General features: G+C 45.4%; 1 protein-coding gene across 8 annotated transcripts in view; it reads left to right on the forward strand.

The window, feature by feature from the left end:
* The window catches only part of LOC143958214 (C-myc promoter-binding protein-like), a 250,429-nt gene that overhangs the window by 87,225 nt on the left and 141,262 nt on the right, over nt 1-21,942 (forward strand). For all 8 annotated transcript variants that reach the window (XM_077467701.1, XM_077467695.1, XM_077467696.1 and 5 more), the window contains exons 5-6: nt 13,692-13,861; nt 17,965-18,206. In XM_077467701.1, coding sequence (XP_077323827.1) covers nt 13,692-13,861; nt 17,965-18,206 — 412 coding nt within the window. The remainder of the gene's footprint in view (nt 1-13,691; nt 13,862-17,964; nt 18,207-21,942) is intronic.

Below are 21,942 nucleotides of genomic sequence, written 5' to 3' on the forward strand. Positions count from 1 at the left end.
CCTGTCTGCTCTCTTCTTCCTGCTGCTATCTGCATAAGTCACTTCAGTTTTTACAGACACCAGGCAATGCTTGCTGACGGCCCACTGCATCTTGTAGTACACAGCAGGTGATTGACAGCCTCGGATGTGCATGTTTCCCAATGAACTATTTACTTCACTTAGGCCCCATTCACATTTGTAAGACTCCAAAGTCCAGCGACTTTGGACTTGTGTGAGTTGGTTGTGACTTCTTGTCCCTCTGCAAAGTGGGACCCACTGGTGCGTGTAAAACATTCAGGTATGATTTTCATGCAACTTTTAAGGGTTGACATTGAAGTCTATGGCTTCCAGTTGCAGGAAGGTCGGAACAAAGTAGTACATGAACTTTGAGATTCCATTCACTCTTGTATGACTTCTGAATCGTGCGATTTCTATTGAGACTTCACAGTACGACCAATGATAACATGGTGTGACACTGTCTTTTTCCTGCTGCATGAATTAGGGTTATGGTTTGGGTTATAGTTATGCCTAGGCTTATGGTTTGGGTAAGGGCTAGATCTGGACCCGGGGGCTAGATCTGGGCCCGGGGGCTAGATCTGGGCCCGGGGGCTAGATCTGGGCCTTAATCTGGGGCTAGATTTGGGGCTAGGGCTAGAGCTCATTTCTCTTGCAGAGGAGATACAAGGAACAGAGATGGATGGATGGACAATTTTTCTCAGGAGGGGCATCTCTGCACAAGGGATGAGCTGGGGTAGGGGTTGTAAAGCAGACTTTGTGATTGTTCCTGCTTTACAAAGTTGCACACAAGTCGCATGTATATCATGCAGGTGTGACTTCAATGTAAACCCTCAAAAGCTGCATTAAAGTCTGTGGCCCTCAAGTCGCATGTAATTATGACCAATAAGGAACTACTTTTTAAAGCCGCTTTGACTTGTAGTCACTCAGATATTGAATGGTACTCATTTGGGGAACATGGGGTGTGACTTGTCTTGCAACTTTGGGGTCCAAATTTTCATGACACGTTTAGGGGTCCTAAAGTGTAAATGATGGAGATCACCTTTCATGTTCTTCTGAAAAGGTCAAAGTCGCCCCCCCCCCCCTTCCATCCTGTGCTTTTCTGTCCTGCCCCATTATGGGCAGGCCGCACGCATGGTGGCCTCCAACTGACCTCTCAGAGAACACTTTATCAGAAGGAATGAATGGGGCCACATTACACTTGCACAGTATGAAGAGGAGTTTGCTGGGACCCTGTCTAATGAAATCTCTCTAGTTTTGGGAAAAAGGGTAAGTAGTAGTATTTTTGGTGGGCTGGGGATAAATGTAACCGATTGCTGACCATCCGCAGCTGTCATACTGCGGCAGGTCGGCTTGTTCCCGCCAATTTGCCATAGCTGTACGTCGGTCCCTTTTTAACAGATATAGCAGGCACACACGCGTGCTGCACAGCCACGGAGCTGATGCTCGTGGTCAGCGGCCGCGATGTCCGCCGGCCACCCGTGATCGCTCCACAGAGAGCCAGAACAGGGATCTGTCAATGTAAACAAACAGATCCCCATTCTGACAGGGAAGGAGAGAGATCGTCTGTTCCTAGTGATTAGGAACAGTGATCTCTCTCCTCCTCCAGTAAGTCCCCTCCCCCCACAGAAACGCCTCCCATGGAACACATTTAACCCCTTGTTCACTCCCCTAATGTTAACTCCTTCCCAGCCAGTGTCATTTATACAGTAATCGGTGCATTTTTATAGCGCTGATCACTGTATAAATGTCACTGGTCCCAAATAAGTGGTAATGTAGCAGTCTCGCTAAAAATCACTGCTCACCCCCATTTCTAGTAAAAAAAAATGCCATAAATCTATCCCCTATTTTGTAGACACTATAACTTTTTGTGCAAACCAATCAATATATGCTTATACAAATGTAATGCAAATGTAAAAATTGGCCTGAACTGATGAAATTTTAGATTTTTTTTTTTTTTTTTTACTTATTTATTTTTTATGTTTGGCTATGTATTATAGCAAAAAGTAAAAAAACATTTTTTATTTTATTTTTTGTCAAAATTGTCGGTCATTTTTTTGTTTATAGCGCAAAAAATGATCAAATACCACCAAAAGAAAGCTCTATTTGTGGAAAAAAAAGGATGTAAATTTTGTTTGGGTACAGTGTCGCACGACCATGCAATTGTCAGTTAAAATAACGCAGTGCCGTATCTCAAAAAAATGGCCTGGTCATTAAGTGTTTAAAAAAGGGCAATTTCACTAAATGTAAAACTGTCCTTTGACCAGATACTTTGACAGACGGGTACAGAGAAGATTCCAGAGGCAGCATTACACATCATCACATCTGTTGGCCTCCTCTCTGGTTGGGGATCGTGGCTCTGCAGAGACGATTGTTGGATGAGGGTTCATGGGGGTGTGAACTGTTCCTTAGAAATAGAAGAGGTCCCCAGAGCTCCGGTCTCTTCTCTGAGAGATCATTGGTTCTGAGATGTTTTCCCCCGACAGTCATTGTAGGTAACTAGCTGGGGAGCTTTCTAATATTGGAATAGTCAGAGGGATTATTTATATCTGTCATTATGTATTCTGTTCACCATAATGTGGTTGAAAGTCTAAGGCGCCTGTATATAAAAAGATAATAAAAAAAAAAAAAAAAAAGAAAAGGTGTATGGATAGATAGATAGAGATATATTATATTATAATATAATATATATCTCATTCAAAACTATAATAAAAAGGAACTACCGGTAGTTGGTTTGCTTTTTTCACCATTTTATTTTATTTTTTTTTTTTTTTTTTTTAAACATGCCTATACCTGATAAAGGGTGGTTGGATGGACAGGTATCGTTTTTGACACATTTCGAGTATAATCATAAAAAAATGAAAAAAAGTAGAATAGAATTTGCTAATATGATATAATAAAATTATAAAAAAATGGAACCAGTTGGTTTGCGTTTCACTATTGTGTGTGTGTGTGTGTGTGTGTGTGTGTGTGTGTGTGTGTGTGTGTATAAGGCAGAAGTGTAATCCAGGGGAGGGGGCAGAGAGCCGGAGCATTGTGTATGTGTGATCTGGGGGTGGCGTCGGAGAGCCAGAGCGTCCTATAGTTTGTCTGGGCACTGCTACATGTCTGGGTTGATTTATAAACATTTTCCCTGTAAAATTGGGGGTCAGAAAGCAATAAGGCAGAAGTGTGATCCTCAGGAAGGGGGCAGAGAGCTGGAGCAGTGTGTGTGTGTGTGTGTGTGTGTATAAGGCAGCAGTGTGATCTGGGTGGGGTGGGGGGGTGCGCAGAGAGCCAGATCATTGTGTGTGTGTGTGTGTAAGGCAGCAGTGTGATCCAGGGTGGGGGCCAGAGCATTGTGTGTGTGTGTGTGTGTGTGTATAGAAGGCAGCAGTGTGATCTGGGGGGCAGAGAGCCGGAGCATTGTGTGTGTTTAAGGCAGCAGTTTGATCAGGGTGGATTTGATTTAAACCACTAGTAAAAACGCTTGATTTAAATCCTAATTTTTAAAGAGCAACTGTCGTCTGTCCCATTCACTTTAATGGGACGGCCGGTGATGCTTCAGTGGCACAACAAGGTGAGGTATGTGGTGGCAGCAGGTGAGTGGATGCCCGCTAACAGGAGCTGCCATGACAGATCTAGAATGACAGGTGCTCTTTAAATGCAATGACTTCTTGCTGGTAATTAGCATCTTTAATATTTGCAAACAAAATTAAGGTTTCCTATTCAGAATAATAAGCTGTCGGGTTAGTAAAATGGCGATATCGGAACCGATTCAATCAAACGGTTCATAGTGTTCATAGATTTGCAAAACAATGGGATACGGGTCTCGTGGTTACTGTGAAATTTGTGTGAATGCATCAATGCAGTGCATGTTATCTCAGCTTGGATTCATTGAATGAGTTTACCAAAAATGTAAATATTGCAGAATATACAGCCTTATGCTACATAACTAAGCTCCATTTCATGCTGAATAAATGTATGTAATTGGAGTTATAAAACTATCTTTTTTTTCTTTGTTTTTTTTTTTTTAATCGGGTATAAGTTTATTGAAGAAAGTCAACAAACCAGATAACATAGAAAGTTTCCAGAGAGTCCATGCACATTATACCATATCATCTCAAATGAAGTACAAAGTCATATCTGATTACATTTAGCAACACAGAATAGCTGTAGTCGTTTACCTCACATGCACCATGACAAGGAAAGAACATTATCTTGTCAGCCGTCCTTCCATCACCCTACCGGGAAGTTCCCCAGTCATATTGATTTACTTACATGGTCTGCTGGCACATCACAGTAATAATCTATCCAATGTTAAGACTACTGGGGATAGGCCTGGCACAGACAACCAATTCCCCTATACCCCGTCACACTTGTGCGGGTTACCTCTATACGTATATATCAACTTTTCATACCCAAGTACTGTGCCCATTTGGTCTATCCACATCTGCAGTGTTGGTACCGTTTGGAAGATCAATACAGCAGAAAGCAAACTATCTTTAGATTTAGATGTTTACTCAAAAAGCATTTTATTAAAATAAATTTGATAAAAATCAGATTAAAAAAAAAAATCAGATTTAAATGTGTGGGTTTTTTATTTATTATTTTTTTTTTTTTTATTCACCCTTCGTGTAATGCAGAGTGCGGGGGGAGGGGTCACAGAGCCGGAGTATTGTGTGTGCATAATGCAGCAGTATGATCCAGGGGGAGGGGGGGGCCTGGGAAAAAAAAATCAATCTAGATGACTAATGTACATTGCAAGGTTGCAGATTCCTACCTTTTCCTGCTCTGAAGAAATAGCTGTTTGTTCCCATATGTCCTTTTTTTAGATATTGATTCTGAAAAGGAGGGTCTGGTTTGATATAATCAGCTGGTGCACCCTTTGTGTTCTAATGAGGAAAGCTGCAGGGTCTGCATCCCTTTTTAGATGTATTTGACCTTTGGGGAGTATCTTATCAAATCGAACTTCCTGTTATAGAGGATGCCTAAAATATATGATTAGTATCTTAATGCAGACTTCTGGGAAAAGCATTAAACCAATCGCACAAGCAGGAATGTGGTGGTGGTGGGGGGTCATATTCCATCGGTTTACGGAACACCTCCAGGTTGCCATATTGCATTGAATTTCACAGGAAACTAAAGCTCTGCAGACTGAATGGGAAATTAAATTTTTAATAAATGACAATAAGCTTTTTAGCGTGTTTTTTTTTTTTTTACTTGTCTGCAGTCTCCTGTATTGTGTCCCCAGTCTCTGCCTCCTTGTAGCGTGTCCCCATTCTCTGCCTCCTTGTAGCGTGTCCCCAGTCTCTGCCTCCTTGTATCGTGCCCCCGGTCTCTGTCTCCTTGTATCGTGCCCCCGGTCTCTGTCTCCTTGTATCGTGCCCCCGGTCTCTGTCTCCTTGTATCGTGCCCCCGGTCTCTGTCTCCTTGTATCGTGCCCCCGGTCTCTGTCTCCTTGTATCGTGCCCCCGGTCTCTGTCTCCTTGTATCGTGCCCCCGGTCTCTGTCTCCTTGTATCGTGCCCCCGGTCTCTGTCTCCTTGTATCGTGCCCCCGGTCTCTGTCTCCTTGTATCGTGCCCCCGGTCTCTGTCTCCTTGTATCGTGCCCCCGGTCTCTGTCTCCTTGTATCGTGCCCCCGGTCTCTGTCTCCTTGTATCGTGCCCCCGGTCTCTGTCTCCTTGTATCGTGCCCCCGGTCTCTGTCTCCTTGTATCGTGCCCCCGGTCTCTGTCTCCTTGTATCGTGCCCCCGGTCTCTGTCTCCTTGTATCGTGCCCCCGGTCTCTGTCTCCTTGTATCGTGCCCCCGGTCTCTGTCTCCTTGTATCGTGCCCCCGGTCTCTGTCTCCTTGTATCGTGCCCCCGGTCTCTGTCTCCTTGTATCGTGCCCCCGGTCTCTGTCTCCTTGTATCGTGCCCCCGGTCTCTGTCTCCTTGTATCGTGCCCCCGGTCTCTGTCTCCTTGTAGCGTGCCCCCGGTCTCTGTCTCCTTGTAGCGTGTCCCCCCGGTCTCTGCCTCCCTTGTAGCGTGTCCCCCCGGTCTCTGCCTCCCTTGTAGCGTGTCCCCCCGGTCTCTGTCTCCCTTGTAGCGTGTCCCCCCGGTCTCTGTCTCCCTTGTAGCGTGTCCCCCCGGTCTCTGTCTCCCTTGTAGCGTGTCCCCCCGGTCTCTGTCTCCCTTGTAGCGTGTCCCCCCGGTCTCTGTCTCCCTTGTAGCGTGTCCCCCCGGTCTCTGTCTCCCTTGTAGCGTGTCCCCCCGGTCTCTGTCTCCCTTGTAGCGTGTCCCCCCGGTCTCTGTCTCCCTTGTAGCGTGTCCCCCCGGTCTCTGTCTCCCTTGTAGCGTGTCCCCCCGGTCTCTGTCTCCCTTGTAGCGTGTCTTTTTTTTCTTTATATATGAATAAGGAGTTGCCCTTTTTAACCACTTCCGGACCGCTTCACGCCGATGTACGTCCCTACTTTGGGAACAAATATCGTTGTTATGGCAGCATCTACCTGCCATAACCACTGTATCCCTGTGTTCGGCCGGAGGTCCAAGCTGAAAGTGGTCTCTGTGGCGGATTCGCCGCTAGGTCACTTTTATCGGAGGCGGGAGAGGCCCCCCCACCCGGTGCCCTCCACCGCTTACTGGAGCTGTCGGCAGCGGCGCTGGCAATCGCGTCTGTCTCCTGGAAAATGTCACTTCCGCCCATAGCTCTTAAAGGGACAATTTTTATTTTTTTTTATTTTTATTTTTATATTGTATTTTAGTGTAAATATGAGATGTGAGGTATTTTTGACCCCCAGATCTCATATTTAAGAGATCCTGTCATGCTTTTTTTTCTATGTTTTACATTCCTTGTAATAGGAATAAAAGTGACACTTTTATAAAAAAAAAAAAAAAAAAAACAATAATTTTTTTATTTATTTTTATTTTTTTTAAATGTGCCCCGTCCCGCCGAGCTCGCGTGCAGAAGCGAACGCATACGTGAGTAGCCCCCCGAATATATGAAAACGGTGTTCAAACCACTCACGTGAGGTATCACCGCAATCGGTAGAGCGAGAGCAATAATTCTAGCTCTAGCCCTCCTCTGTAACGCAAAACATGCAACCTGTAGAATTTTTTTAAATGTCGCCTATGGATTTTTAAGGATGAAAGTTTGTCGCCATTCAATGAGCGGGCGCAATTTTGAAGCGTGACATGTTTGGTATCAATTTACTCGGTGTAACGGTATCTTTCATAAAAACAATTGGGCTAACTTTACTGCTATCTTATTTTTTTTAATTAAAAAAAGTATATTTTTAATTTTTTTTCAAAGTGCGCTTGTAAGACCGCTGCGCAAATACGGTGTGACAGAAAGTATTACAACGACCGTCATTTTATTCTCTAGGATGTTAGGGGGGAAAAAATGTATAATGTTTGGGGGTTCTAAGTAATTTTCTAGCAAAAAAAAAATAAAAAACTGTTTTTAACTTGTAAACACCACATCTAAAAAAGAGGCCTAGTCTTAAAGCGGAGCTCCACCCTAAAGTGGACCTCCGCTCATTGGAACCCCCCCCCCTCCGGCGCCACAATTGGCACCTTTGAGGGGGGAAGGGGGTGCAGGTACCTGTACAGTACAGGTATCTGCACCCACTTCCGGCATAGATATCCTCAGAAACTACGCCCCTTTCCGCAGAAACTACGCCCCTTTCCGAAGGTCCCCCGCTGTCTGCTAGGAAACACACGGATCGCAGAGACAGCGGGGACCATCCTTATTGCGCAGCGCGACTCGCGCATGCGCAGTAGGGAACCGGGAAATGAAGCCGAAAGGCTCCACTTCCTGATTCCCATACCCAAGATGGCGTCGGCAGCACCCGAGAGACGATCGAGAGATCGGCTTCGGGTGCCGACATCGCGGGCGCGCTGGGCGGGTAAGTGTCCTTATTTTAAAAGTCAGCAGCTGCAGTATTTGTAGCTGCTGGCTTTTAAAAAACAAAAAAAAAACGGCGGACTCCCGCTTTAAAGTGTTTAAAGAAGTTCTTTTTCATATGAAAAAAGAAAAAAGTTCACACAAAAAAAAGATACATTCACCTTTTTTGTATTGCTTGACGAGGCAATCGGGAAGACGGACACATTTTCTAGGGCCACCAATATGTTCCTGTGTAGTAAATACAAGCACACCGTGGCACGTGGTAACTATCCGGTCACAGGAGTTCCTACTCGGCCAGAAGAAGTTTGTGGACGAGCGTCTGTCTGGTTTCTGCGGTCTGTACATGGCCGGATAGTCATCTGGAGGACATCTGTGAGTCAAAGCTGGATCTAATTCAGACTTAAACCTTTCATTTCAGTTTTCTGTTTATGCCAATAGAATTTTGGAAGCTCAAATATAATATGATTGTCAGACAAAGTACCAATTACCCTGTAAGTAAAGTCGATCTCGGAGCCTTTCCCTGCCAGAAGATAATTCCCTGTTACTGTAAATCGAAGTAATCACCTAATGATACTTGGTACGTTTTATGTTCTTACTTTCTGACTCTGAAACATTACTCACCTGGCACATGTAAGCTCACATAAATTATCTGCAAGCAATTTCCTGAGACCTGTTCATCCTTTTCTCCGTGAAGATTATTTTTGATTCTCCTTTTTTTTCTTTTTTTCATTTTGGTCAAGTTTATTGCTATGTGCAGTCGGATCTTCTGAAAAAAAAGTTTTTTTGCACAGAGTAGCCCCGATCCTCCTCTTCTTGGGTCACATACTCCTCCCCTCTGCCCAGTGGCCTCATAGCAAGCGGCTTGCGCCTGCTTGCTCCCGAACCAGCTCTGTCGCAGAGCGCACCTCTGCTTTGCGCCAGCTCACGCTTCACAGTCTGTGACAGGAGCTGGAGCGGAGACGGCGATCCAGGCCTTCTTGTCCAACATCAGTGCCTGACCTCACAAATGTGCTTCTGGAAGAATGGTCAAACATTCCCATAGACCAGGGATTAGCTGGGGCTGCAACAAACGATTATTTTCATAATCGATTAGTTGGCCGATTATTGTTTAGATTAATCGATTCATCTGTTAATAACCTTAGAAAAAAGTGTGGTGTATAATTTAGTTATTTATGTAAAGTTTAAAAAAAAAAGGCAATTTATTCTTAAATATCTCTATATGCAATGGTAACTATAAATAACCAACTATATGGTTAGGGAGCAAAATATCTAATCCACTCTGAGAATAAGACAGAAGAGATATATACTGTATATTAGAGGGGATATATACTGTATATATTGTTAGAGGAGATATACTGTGTAAACGATTGAAGATATACTATTAGAGGAGAGATATACTGTATATACCATTATAGGAGAGATGTACTGTATATACTATTAGAGGCTATACACTGCATATACTATTAGAGGAGATATACTGTATAACTATTAGAAGAGATATACTGTATAACTATTAGAAGAGATATACTGTATAACTATTAGAAGAGATATACTGTATAACTATTAGAAGAGATATACTGTATAACTATTAGAAGAGATATACTGTATATACTATTAGAGGAGAGATATACTGCATATATCATTAGAGGAGAGATATAGTGTATATACTATTAGAGGATATATACTATTAGAGGAGAGATATACTATTAAAGGGTCAATCTGGTAAATATCATCAGACTCATTAACTTTAACCCCATTTTGTTGCTGGCCGATTAATCGATTATGAAAATAGTAATCGATTAATTTCATAATCGATTAGTTGTCAATTAATCGATTAGTTGTTTCAGCCCTACAATTAGCGGACCTCCAGCTGTTGCAGAACTAAAAGTCCCCATAAGGCATAGCAAGACACCCAGAGGCAGATGCATGATGGGACTTGTAGTTTTGCAACAGCTGGAGGTCCACTAATTGCATATCCCTGCCATAGACACACTTCTAAACCTTGTGGACGGACTTCCCAGAAGAGTTGAAGCTCTAAGCCCTTGTACACACGGTCGGAGATTCCGTCGGAATGTTTCCTATCGGAGCGTTTTGTCGGATATTCCGACTGTGTGTGGTCTGCATCGGACTGTTTCCGTCGGAATATCCGTCGGACCAACTTGCCGGAAATATTTTCCGACAAAATTCTCCGATCGGACAAAGTGGCACGCATGCTCAGATCAAATTCCTAGACCAAAGCTATTGGCTACTAGCCTGAACGTAATCCCGTTGTAACGAAATAACGTCATCACGTTATGTACAATCGGATTTTCCGACAACTTAGTCCGACCGTGTGTATGCAACATCACTTCCGGACCTCGTCCGGAATCAATCCGTTGGAATAACTCAGACGGATTTGGTCGTCGGAATCTCCGACCGTGTGTACAAGGGCTTAGAGCTTCAAAGGGTGGGCCAACTCAATATTGAACCCTACGGACTAATGCCCTGTACACAGTCGGACTTTCCGCCAACAAAATCAGTCTGATTTTTATTTTTTTTCCACCGGATTTTGGCCCAAACTGGTCTTGCATACACACGGTCGCACAAATTTGTCAGAAAATCCGATCGTTCTGAACGCGGTGACATAGAACGCGTACGACGGGACTATAAACGGGCCAGTAGCCAATAGCTTTTTGTCTCGTAATTTATTCTGAGCATGCGTGGCACTTTGTCAGAATTGTCTACACACGATCGGAATTTAAACGGTCGGATTTTGTGGTCGGAAAATTTTAGATCCAGATCTCAAACTTTGTGTGTCGAAAATTCAGACGTAAAACGTCAGATGGAGCCCACACACGATCGGATTTTCTGACAACACGATCCGATACTTTTCTGTCGGAAAGTCCGACCGTGTGTACAGGCATTCCATTTAATTGGATGTAAACCCGAAAATGTTTTATTTTATTTTTTTGGTGTCATAATGTAGAGTATACGATTTCCTATCATTTGAGCCCAGTCTTGCCACAGAGAGTTAATCCAGCTCTGAGCAATCCTCTTTTATTGTTCAGTGAGATATCTTGACAAACAGAGAAAAACTTTGTCAAATCCTCCCCCTTGCTGTGAGTGACAAGTGATTTACATATCTCGTGCACTGGCCTAAGAGACATGCATTATTTTTAAAATCCCTCCCACTCCTTCCTTCTGCTGCTCTGCCAGGATTGGATGTTCCCCACCTCAGCATGATTGGGCATGCTGGTGTCATGTGGTTACTTTCCTGTCTGTTCACTGGATGTTGGAGATCATAGCAGAAGTTCAGTGTAAGAAATACACAGGAGAAAATGCATATTGACAAGGGGAGTGTAGAGGTGGGCGGGAGTCTATTGACATCACGACTCCACCCACCGAGCTCCAGACATCAGAACCACCTACAGAATCTGCAGTTTTTTGGGTCTCATGACAGACAGAGGGGAGACAATTGACCAGTAAAGATACATGCAGGAGGCATGTATATCCTTATAGAAAACCCCTATGGCAGTAGTTTAGAAAGGAAGACATTGGGCTTACATCCACTTTTTTAAACTTCATGTGCGTGTAAAGGCAGGTGTCCCAATACTTTTGACAGTATAGTGTATTTTCCTCTAGCAGATCGAGGGGAGAGAGCCTTTTGTAAGTTGCTGTGGATCGCTCTAGCTAGGGCATACACAGGGCTTGGGACCCTCTCTCCCCACCCCCCATGTGACCATGTTGGGCCAATCTCTAAACACATTGCAGTTATAGCACACAGTATCAAATATGATAGAAGCTGTCTTTCTTTACTTTTACCTGGTAGAAAGGTAGATGGTCCCCAGCTTATACAAGATTTTGGTAAGCTGTGATTTTGGGTTGGGATTGTCTGATTGCAAATGTGCTACCAGCTGAACTGACTATAATAGCCTGCCCTCATGTGTACAGAAGTCCAGGCTAGAAGTCTCACCCAAGGAGCTCAGAGCACTATTGGGAGTGGGAACAGGATGCAGAGAGTGCTGTAAAGATGTTGTATAACCTTGGGGTCAAATGAGAGAGGGCTTGTGTAAAATGTTTAAAAAAAAATAAAATAAAGGCCCCAAGCACATTCTTTTGTAAATCCTCAACAAGGATCGCCGGTGTTCTGACACAAAGTGTCCGCCTATCGGATAGTGTCCGGGCTGTACTGCGCAGGCGCAGCTCTTGCGCAGTACGGGGGACAAGGAGAAGCCGAACATCTCCGAAGAAGAACGGCGCCTGCGCACTGAGTCCAGGTCGAAGCCCCACCATCCAAGTGGACATAGGGTTGCTCATAGTAACAGGGCCCCTCGCCACCCTTCAGGCACGGCCTTGCTTCGCTCGCCACGCTTCAGGCACGGCCTTGCTTCGCTCGGCTCTTTTTATATTCTAACTCTATGTCCACTTGGATGGTGGGGCTTGAACTTGGACACAATGCTCAGACGCCGTTCTTCTTCGGAGATGTTCGGCTTCTCGGCGGACACTATGTGATGGGGGACAGTATCTAATAGGACACCGGTTACCAATTGTCGATTTCCCTACACATAGCTACGTTTACCAAAAATCTACACTCTTCCTCCCAAATTCACCGCCCCTCCTCTCAATATGAAGACCTATGCTCCCTACCTGAAACCCCTAGACACCTACCTCCTCTCATCTCTATATGACCCATTACAAGCCCTAGCACACGATCACCTGCCACCTTACACCAGGATGTGGTCAGCAGACTTGGACGAGGACATCTGCAGACTGGATTGGCAGACCTCGTTCCACTTTACTCATAAATCGCCGATATCCTGCTACTCTCAGGAAAAGGAACTATAAGATCCTCTCAAGGTGGTACAGGGACCCCGCAACTCTGCACAAAATTTTCCCATCTGCCCCAGCCTCCTGTTGGCGATGTAACTCCCCTACTGGGACCTATCTACACGTCTGGTGGGAATGTGAGAGGATCCGATCTTTCTGGATCCAGGTAGTTGAATGTTACAATAAACTCTATGATGAAATGTTACTGACCCTCTCAAAGATTGCTCTCCTCTCCATAGTCCCTGGGTCCATAACACCGAAGCGGAACTTTTTTTTTTTTTTTATGTCCTTGGCAAGATCGCTCATTCCAGCCTATTGGAAGACTGCCACCAGTCCTCCATTGTCTCGACTGGGTTTCAATCATGAACGACACTGAGAATGGAGGAGATGTTGGCACTCGATAATGACTCGTACGATAAGTACGTGCTACTGTGGTCTATTTGGCTCCACTTCAGACACCCTCATGAACTTGCTCCCGAACTTGCAGGGAATATCCCCATGAGATTCCTACCCATGAAATGCACTAGGTCACGAGTATACTAAGCCGCCAACGTCTACCCAGATATCTACTGCCACAAGAGAAGGTCTCCCCAGCAGCTCTCTCGCTCTTCTCCGATTCCCCCCCCCCTTTCTCCTTTCCTTTTTTCATCCCCTTCCCTCCCTATCCAACCTCTCAATCTGGTTTTTCTTTTTCCCCCTCTTATTTCTAAACTTATATATGTTAATTTTTATTGTGAACATCAAGGCTCATCAACCAGAATTTTCCTCTGTACCAGAGAACGTTCCTCTCTGTTAGTGTAACATTACTAGAGAGCAGGAGCCCAGCTGTGGGCGATAGCCATTAGGATGACTCCCAATGACCAATATGACTGTCCCTGGTATGTGTATTTTCCTGATGTTCGGGTTTTCTGCAAAACTCTCAATAAAAAAAAATATATTTTCAACACTAAAAATAAATAAATCAAAAGAAACCTGTTGCGTGTGTTGTGGTGATGGAGTTTCGCCTCTGTTTTGTCTCCATAGGTTTAATATGCAGGTATCCCGAAGAAGATTATGAATCCTTTCCTTTGCCGGAATCTGTGCCTCTCTTCTGCTTGCCCATGGGGGCAACCATTGAATGCTGGCCATCCAATAGTAACTATCCACTTCCAGTTTTTTCTACGTTTGTCCTAACTGGAGCATCTGCTGAAAAGGTACCAGAATTTAAGACATGTTACCGTACTACATCTGATGCATAGCGTGGTGTTGAGAGTACAGTAAAACCTTGGATTGCAAGCATAATTTGTTCTGGCTGGTGCCCATTTTTTTTTGGCGCAAAACTTTTTGAAAATAAAAATCCTCAAACCCTGCCACTGTGCCCATGACCCCCGTGTCTTGGTGGGGCAGCGGGTGACGGCGATGAGCGGGGTCCTCCATGCGTCTCCTCCTGTCCTCATTTCCCGTCCTTTCCTCCTGAAAGGCGTCCAGTAGCGGCGCCTATCGTTTCAGCCAATCAAGTAACAGACCCGAGCACCTGATTGGCAAAGAGGCGGTTTAGTGTTAGGCAAGCGAATAGTCATTCACTTTTCTAACACAGCTGAGTGACACTTTTTTTTATTTATTTATTTATTTTTTGAAGCCTATGAGTTGAGTTGAGCGGTATCTTGATATAGCGCGGTCCTACCCCGAAGGGTCCCGACGCTCTTGCCTAGGGCTAATTTAGATTAAAGACATGCTGGTTAGTTCATTGGCTCCAGAGTGTGGCAGGAAACCGGAGTACCCGGAGGAAACCCACGCAGGCACAGGGAGAACATGTAAACTCCAAACAGATGGGGTCATGGTTGGGATTCAAACCAGAGACCCTTTTGATGCTAAGTGAAAGTGCTACCCGCTACACCACTGTGCTGCCCTATGGCTCTAAGTGCTTAAACCCCCCCCCCCCCCCCCCCCTTCGGCCGCTTTAATTGCATGAATCTATTGGTGATAAGGGGAGGGGGGGGCAGGAGAGAGGGGGCCCTTGATGCACGGGCCGCCACTGGAAACATGTTTGTAATCCAAAGCACTTGTATATCAAAGCGAATTTCCCCATAAGAAAGGATGGATACTCAGATGATTCGTTCCACAATCATTTATTCAGAAGTCCTTCAGTTTATAGTCCGTATAAAAGATTATAGCGATGTGATAGGTGGTGTATCCATAAAATTTCAGTCCACAAATGGAAGCCTCCACAAGGGGATTAGAAGCAAAGTCCAGCAGGGGCTCCAGAGTATAAAAGAGAAGAGAGGCGCCTCTAAGTGTAGCAAAATGGTTACGTTTAATGAGGTTACAACATTTAGCAACTCGCATGGTTGATTAAAAGAGGCACATCTAAGTATGGAGGCATCCGGGGTAAAGCTGTGCACAGATTTTACTCCACACCGCTGTTGTCTTCAATCGTGACCGGGAAGACTACCCTGCAGTAGAGCGATTTTGAAAGCGAGCCTTGAAGCGCTCGTGGAGTGCAGTGTGGAAGGGATGACGTTGGCGCCGGTGTGGAGGATGGTCTATGTGGACAGCTTTACCCCGGATGCCTCCATACTTAGATGTGCCTGTTTTAATACTCAACCATGTGACTTGCTAAATGTCGTACCTTCATTAAATGTAACCATATTGCTACACTTAGAGGAGCCTCCCTTCTCTTTTATACTTAAGTGTGACATAATGCTGCTTGTATATCAAGTCAAAATGAATTTAAAATTGTTTTCTTGCCTTGCAAAACACTCTTAAACCAAGGTTTTACTGTAATTGTAAAATGAACATTTAATTTTCATGTTGTATTTTCAGTAGGAGTTATTGTAAACCTTGAAATAAATGTAACATTTATTTTTTATTTTTTTACACGATTTGCTCTGGAAGATTTGTAGATCAGCCGCTATAGTCACACGTTCTTGCTGCTTAAAGTGGAATGCAACTGTATATGCACACCATATACAATTCATTTTTTATTATTCAACGCAAACTCCCCCCATCCATTCATGTCTGCATGCACTTATTTTGCTAAAAAGTTACTTTGTGAAACACCCCCCCCCAGCATTTCTAGCTGAGGGCAGCATTTACTTCCTGGAATCCATCTGCCCTTGGCTCAGTCATGCAGGCAGGAAGGTGTGCTTAGCTGATAAAGCCCCTCCTACCATGAATACTCCTTGGGTGTGTGACATAATTTTGCATCAATGTCTCACCATGAACAAGGAAAGAACAAATGTTTGATTCCTACTTATGATAGATTTTTACATTTTCTAACCGGTTACATGTATTATTCTGTGGTTATTGCTTTCTTTGGTTATGTAAATTAGCCCTTTTCAGCACTTTCTTTACATGTCTTTACATAGAACTGATCTCATAACTAATTTAAATATTGTATATCGGCTGTTCATGATGTTCGATTTATGAATATGCTCTTAGTTTTAGAAAGTCCTCTAATCAATGACATTAAAAAGGGATCTTCCCCGTAACCTTCTGGTTGTATAGAAGACGCTTTAGGAGACCATCAGAGCTTGGCCTGCAAAGCTTTCAGCGCAGCCGGAGAACCCGATCCCCTTTTCTGCTTATAGGTTTCACCAAATCCTACAAACCGCTGTCTCTCTGCCTGGAAAAAGCATCTGAATAGGCGCGCAGTCTGTTCATATACGTTGCACCTATACATATGACAAACAGCCTGAGGGCAGCCTGGTGCAGACATCGGGTAGATAGCCTCTAGAAAGGTTGTCTACTTCAACCTTTATCTGCTTGGAAATGTCTCTGTAGAGTGGGGGCGGGGGGGGGGGGGGGGTCTCCAAACTACTATGGCCCACGGGCTACAAGGATTTATCAGGCCCACACCTGATGTGCACAGACTGAGGATCCAGATCAGGAAGTCTCTCTGCTGATGGTGACCCTGATGTAAAGGGGGGGATTCTGATGGTGACCCCTGGTGCAAGGGGGGGGCGATTCTGATGGTGACCCCTGATGCAAGGGTGGGCCGATTCTGATGGTGACCCCTGATGCAAGGGGGGGGCCGATTCTGATGGTGACCCCTGATGCAAGGGGGGGCCCGATTCTGATGGTGACCCCTGATGCAGGGGGGGGCCCGATTCTGATGGTGACCCCTGATGCAAGGGGGGGCCCGATTCTGATGGTGACCCCTGATGCAAGGGGGGGCCCGATTCTGATGGTGACCCCTGATGCAAGGGGGGGCCCGATTCTGAGGGTGACCCCTGATGCAAGGGGGGGCCCGATTCTGAGGGTGACCCCTGATGCAAGGGGGGGCCCGATTCTGAGGGTGACCCCTGATGCAAGGGGGGGCCCGATTCTGAGGGTGACCCCTGATGCAAGGGGGGGCCCGATTCTGAGGGTGACCCCTGATGCAAGGGGGGGCCCGATTCTGAGGGTGACCCCTGATGCAAGGGGGGGCCCGATTCTGAGGGTGACCCCTGATGCAAGGGGGGGCCCGATTCTGAGGGTGACCCCTGATGCAAGGGGGGGCCCGATTCTGATGGTGACCCCTGATGCAAGGGGGGCCCGATTCTGATGGTGACCCCTGATGCAAGGGGGGGCCCGATTCTGATGGTGACCCCTGATGCAAGGGGGGGCCCGATTCTGATGGTGACCCCCGATGCAAGGGGGGGCCCGATTCTGATGGTGACCCCCGATGCAAGGGGGGGCCCGATTCTGATGGTGACCCCTGATGCAAGGGGGGGCCCGGTTCTGATGATGACCCCTGATGCAGGGGGGGGGGATTCTGATAGGGGAGCCCGATGCAAGGGGGACTGGAGTTCTCTCGCTTGTATTCTGAATTATATCCTATGCTAATTCAAAAAACAGATCCAAGTAAGAGATCTTTTGATATATAATACAGATTTTTTGTGCCCGTGACTATATGTAAAATCTCGTACGTCAGAGTTTACAGATCCCTGCAGAGGGCAATCCTAACTAAGATGGAAAATCGCTCTTACAGATTAGATCTGCAGCGTCATACATGTTTGTGCATCGGCTGTATCCGATGTCTGATGCTGTACTGACGCCATCGTGCCAGAATATATGGACTTGCGTCTGGCGAGTATGGTAAGCAGTAGTCAGACGTGGATTGTGTAGTTGTTTTAGAAGTTGGCATCCAAGCTTGGATCCAAGGGGGGGGGGATTCTGATGGTGACCCCTGATGCAAAGGGGGGGTCCCTCCTATTTCTACACCGAAGAGTCCAACTTGGGTAGTGAAAAGGCCCCTTAAGATGCCATAATGTATTGTATAGGAGCCACATCCCTTTCTCTCATATTAACAGACATGACCTCTTGTTTCTCGTAGGTGTACGGAGCCGCTGTGCAGTTCTATGAGCCGTATGCTCCAGAGCAGCTCACGGAAAAACAGAAATCGCAGTTGGGAATGCTAACCAACGCCGAAGGAAAAATGCATCCTTCTAAAACCATCCACGTCAGCAAGTGCATCTGTCTTCTGTCTCACTGGCCTTTCTTTGACGCCTTCAAGAAATTTCTCACTTTCCTCTACCGTTATTCCATCTCTGGACCCCATGTGCTCCCCATAGAAAAGTAAGTCATCTGTGCGAGAGCCTATAAATAATTAACGGACAAGTTCTTGTTCTGCCTGTTCGCTCGGATACGCACACACCACGGCGCTCTGACATCTAGTGTCAAGCTATTACTTACTGCGCGCTCCGAGCAGATTGTCTTTCAGACCTCCTTTGTAAACCATTGCAGTGTGACTGTCTTTTAGGGTTGACTCTTAATGCCCATGTATCGATTCCAGCAGTAAAAGAATGGCTAGCAATCTGTTGATTTTGTTTTCTTTTTTTATATCGCCACATTTCCAACAGTTTGAGTGTATATAGAAATAATAAGAGCAGCACTAAATATCTAAACTGAGTAATACGATATAAAGTACTTCAAACTGTGAAAGGCATAAGTCCAACATACACAATATATTACCAAAAGTATTGGGACGCCTGCCTTTACACGCACATGAACTTTAATGGCATCCTAGTCTTAGTCCGTAGGGTTCAGTATTGAGTTGGCCCGCCCTTTGCAGCTATAACAGCTTCAACTCTTCTGGGAAGGCCGTCCACAAGGTTTAGGAGTGTGTCTATGGGAATGTTTGACCATTCTTCCAGAAGCGCACTTGTGACGTCAGGCACTGATATTAGCCAAGGAGGCCTGGCTCGCAGTCTCAACTCTTAATTCATCCCAAAGGTGTTCTATCGGGTTGAGGTCAGGACTGTGCAGGCCAGTCAAGTTCCTCCACCCCACACTCGTGCATCTATGTCTTTATGGACCTTGCTTTGTGCACTGGTCCAAATCATTTGGTGGAGGGGGGATTATGATGTGAGGTTGTTTTCACAGGGGTTGGCCCCTTAGTTCCAGTGAAGGGAACTCTTAAGGCATCAGCATGCAACGACATTTTGGACATTTTCATGCTCCCGACTTTGTGGCACAGTTTGGGGATGGCCCCTTCTTGTACCAACATGACTGCGCACCAGTGCACAAAGCAAGGTCCATAAAGACATGGATGAGCGAGTTTCTGCAGGCGAGTCAAGTCCCTCCACCCCAAACTCGCTCATCCATGTCTTTATGGACCTTGCTTTGTGCACTGGTGCACAGTCGTGTTGGAACAGGAAGGGGCCATCCCCAAACTGTTCCCACAAAGTTGGGATAAAGAAATTGTCCAAGATGTCTTGGTATGCTGATGCCTTAAGAGTTCCCTTCCCTGGAACTAAGGGACAAACCCCAGAGAAAACAACCCCACATTATAATCCACCGTCCACCAAACCATTTGGACCAATGCACAAAGCAAGGTCCACAAAGACATGGATGAGCGAGTTTGGGGTAGAAGAACTTGACTGACCTCCACCCGATAGAACACCTTTGGGATGAATTAGAGCTGAAACTGCGAGCTAGGCCTTCTTATCCAACATCAGTGCCTGACCTCACAAATGTTCTTCTGGAGGAATGGTCAAACATTCCCATAGACCACCGTTTCTCAACCCTGTCCTCAAGTACCCCCAACAGGCCATGTTTTCAGGTTTTCCTTCATCTAGCACAGGTGCTTTAAATCGGTCAATGGATTGGTATTTTGGACAGCTTTTTATCTAAGAGAAATTCTCAAAACATGGCCTGTTGGGGGTACGTTAGGACTGAGGTAGAGAACCACTGCCATAGACACACTCCTAAACCTTGTGGACGGCCCTCCCAGAGGAGTTGAAGCTGTTAAAGCTGCAAAGGGTGGGCCAACTCAATATTGAACCCTACGGACTAAGACTGGGATGCAAATAAAGTTCATGTGTGTATAAAGGCAGGCCTCCCAATACTTTTGGTAATATAGTGTATATACAAAAAACAAAAATTGCTATACAGTGTCCAATCCAGTGAAGTCCAAATATGATTTTCCGAACTGTAATGCCAAGTGACTAGTTGTGAGAATGAGGCCCCTTTAAAAGCAGCAAAGCCACATCCACATAAGCCCATGCTTGGAAATGGAAATGAATGGGGACACCGTTTTAGTGCACCTTCACCATCCACTCCCTAATATGCTTACCAGATGGGTTTGACTTCCAAATTATAGGATGTCAACATGTGCCTGTGTTCACAGAAAAGCATATTACTCTGCAGAAGGATGGAATCTATGCGCTCCGATATCCTTCATTACACGGTAACAATCGTGACCGCAATAGTAAAAGAGAACCGGGAGACCACATAGCATGAATCCGTGACAACTGATGATTTATTAAAATAACTAACTCAAAGTCTAAAAGTCTCAAAGTCTAACTAAAATAACTAACTCAAAGTCTTCATATGCGCATATGTATAAAAAATTATAACCCAGGACTGGGGCGAAACGCTTCTAGGATCGGGTGCTTGACGACGTTGAACAAGTCAGCTCCGCCCTACGCGTTTAGTCACAACTGCTGTCAATTTGAGTGTATACATGAAATTCAGGTGACTATTTCCAATATTGAGCAAAAAAGAACAGACAATATGGGGACTATGAACCAACAATTCAGAGTACTATAAGAGCTTTGTATAACATGATGTAGGTAGGCCCTGAGATAACAGCTATGATGCCATAGGATTTCACTGTGTGACCTTGGAGTGTTTCCTAGGTAGTATGACTCTTGTAATGGGCAGGGTATGGTTGAGTTCAAGCACCTATTCTCTGAGGGGGAAAAAAAAAAAAAGAGACCTGGATATATTTATTTAGTCTTACAGACACAACCAGCTCTTTTTTTTTTTTTTTTTAAACAATCTTTATTTATAGGAGATAGGGTATTACAGCTTGATATACAGTAAAAGAATGAAAAAAAATGAAAATAAACAGAGAGGATAAACATTTGCTGCAGGTAATGCTGATACGTAATACTCCAGTCGTTCCTTTTTCGTTTTTCACTTGTAGTGGGAACAAGAACATGAATAGTCAACAGTCATAAATTAACTTCGTACTGATCAGGTTATTAAGAGAGTATTTACCAGGTGACGGGTCAGCACGGTAGGTCAACTGATTGTTGGGCTGAGTAATCCCAGTCCGCAGTCTAGTTCGTGCAGTATAGGACTGGTCTGTTCTCTTGTAAGGGGTTCTCACGCGTGATACGCTTGGTCAGCTTTAACGTTCAAGGTAACTCACGTGGGGCCGACGGCTTCCTAGACGACCGCGTGCTGGGGGAAGGGGGGCAGTCCTGCATAATAGCGGCACCAAAGTGCCATTTCCCTGTTCAAGTCAGGTTGTCCCATGGTGTCAGGTCGCCAAATTTTTGTTGGGCCACCCAAGTCCTCCATTCCTCACCCGTCACCTGGCACTCAACATATCAACCATCTGCCCGTAGGCAGCCATAACTATTCAAGTCATAAAGTATTAGAAAGTAGTTAAGTGAGAAAAAGAAGGGAAAAGAAAAGTGGTTTAGAGCATACCTGAAGCCTCTCTTCCGACTCCGCCTCCTCTCCGAGCCCCGTCAACCTCTCCATACATGTAGGATGATCAAGGGGGTGAGTGAAGAGAGAGAATAGCATCCTGTCTCCTCGCCCCTGATTAATGAAACGTTAAATTGAGTGTTGGAGTCTCCTCAGCGCCTGGTCCCCATCTGTAAGCCCTGGGGGCGTCCCCTTAGGGATGGCTCCGCCAGTTCCAGGAGGGCCACATCCAAACTGGATGAAATGTGTCCAGGGTTCGATATATACACTAGCCAGGGCTGCCAAATCGCAGTGAAGCGGTCATGGGCCCTTCTGCAAGTGGCAATCCACCCCTCTGCCTCCCGGATGTCACACACCCTGCGGCGCCACT

The sequence above is a fragment of the Lithobates pipiens genome, unplaced genomic scaffold, assembly GCF_037356315.1.
Source record: "Lithobates pipiens isolate NorthernLeopardFrog02 unplaced genomic scaffold, aLitPip1_a1.2 Scaffold_6, whole genome shotgun sequence".
NCBI classification, from domain to species: Eukaryota; Metazoa; Chordata; class Amphibia; order Anura; family Ranidae; genus Lithobates; species Lithobates pipiens.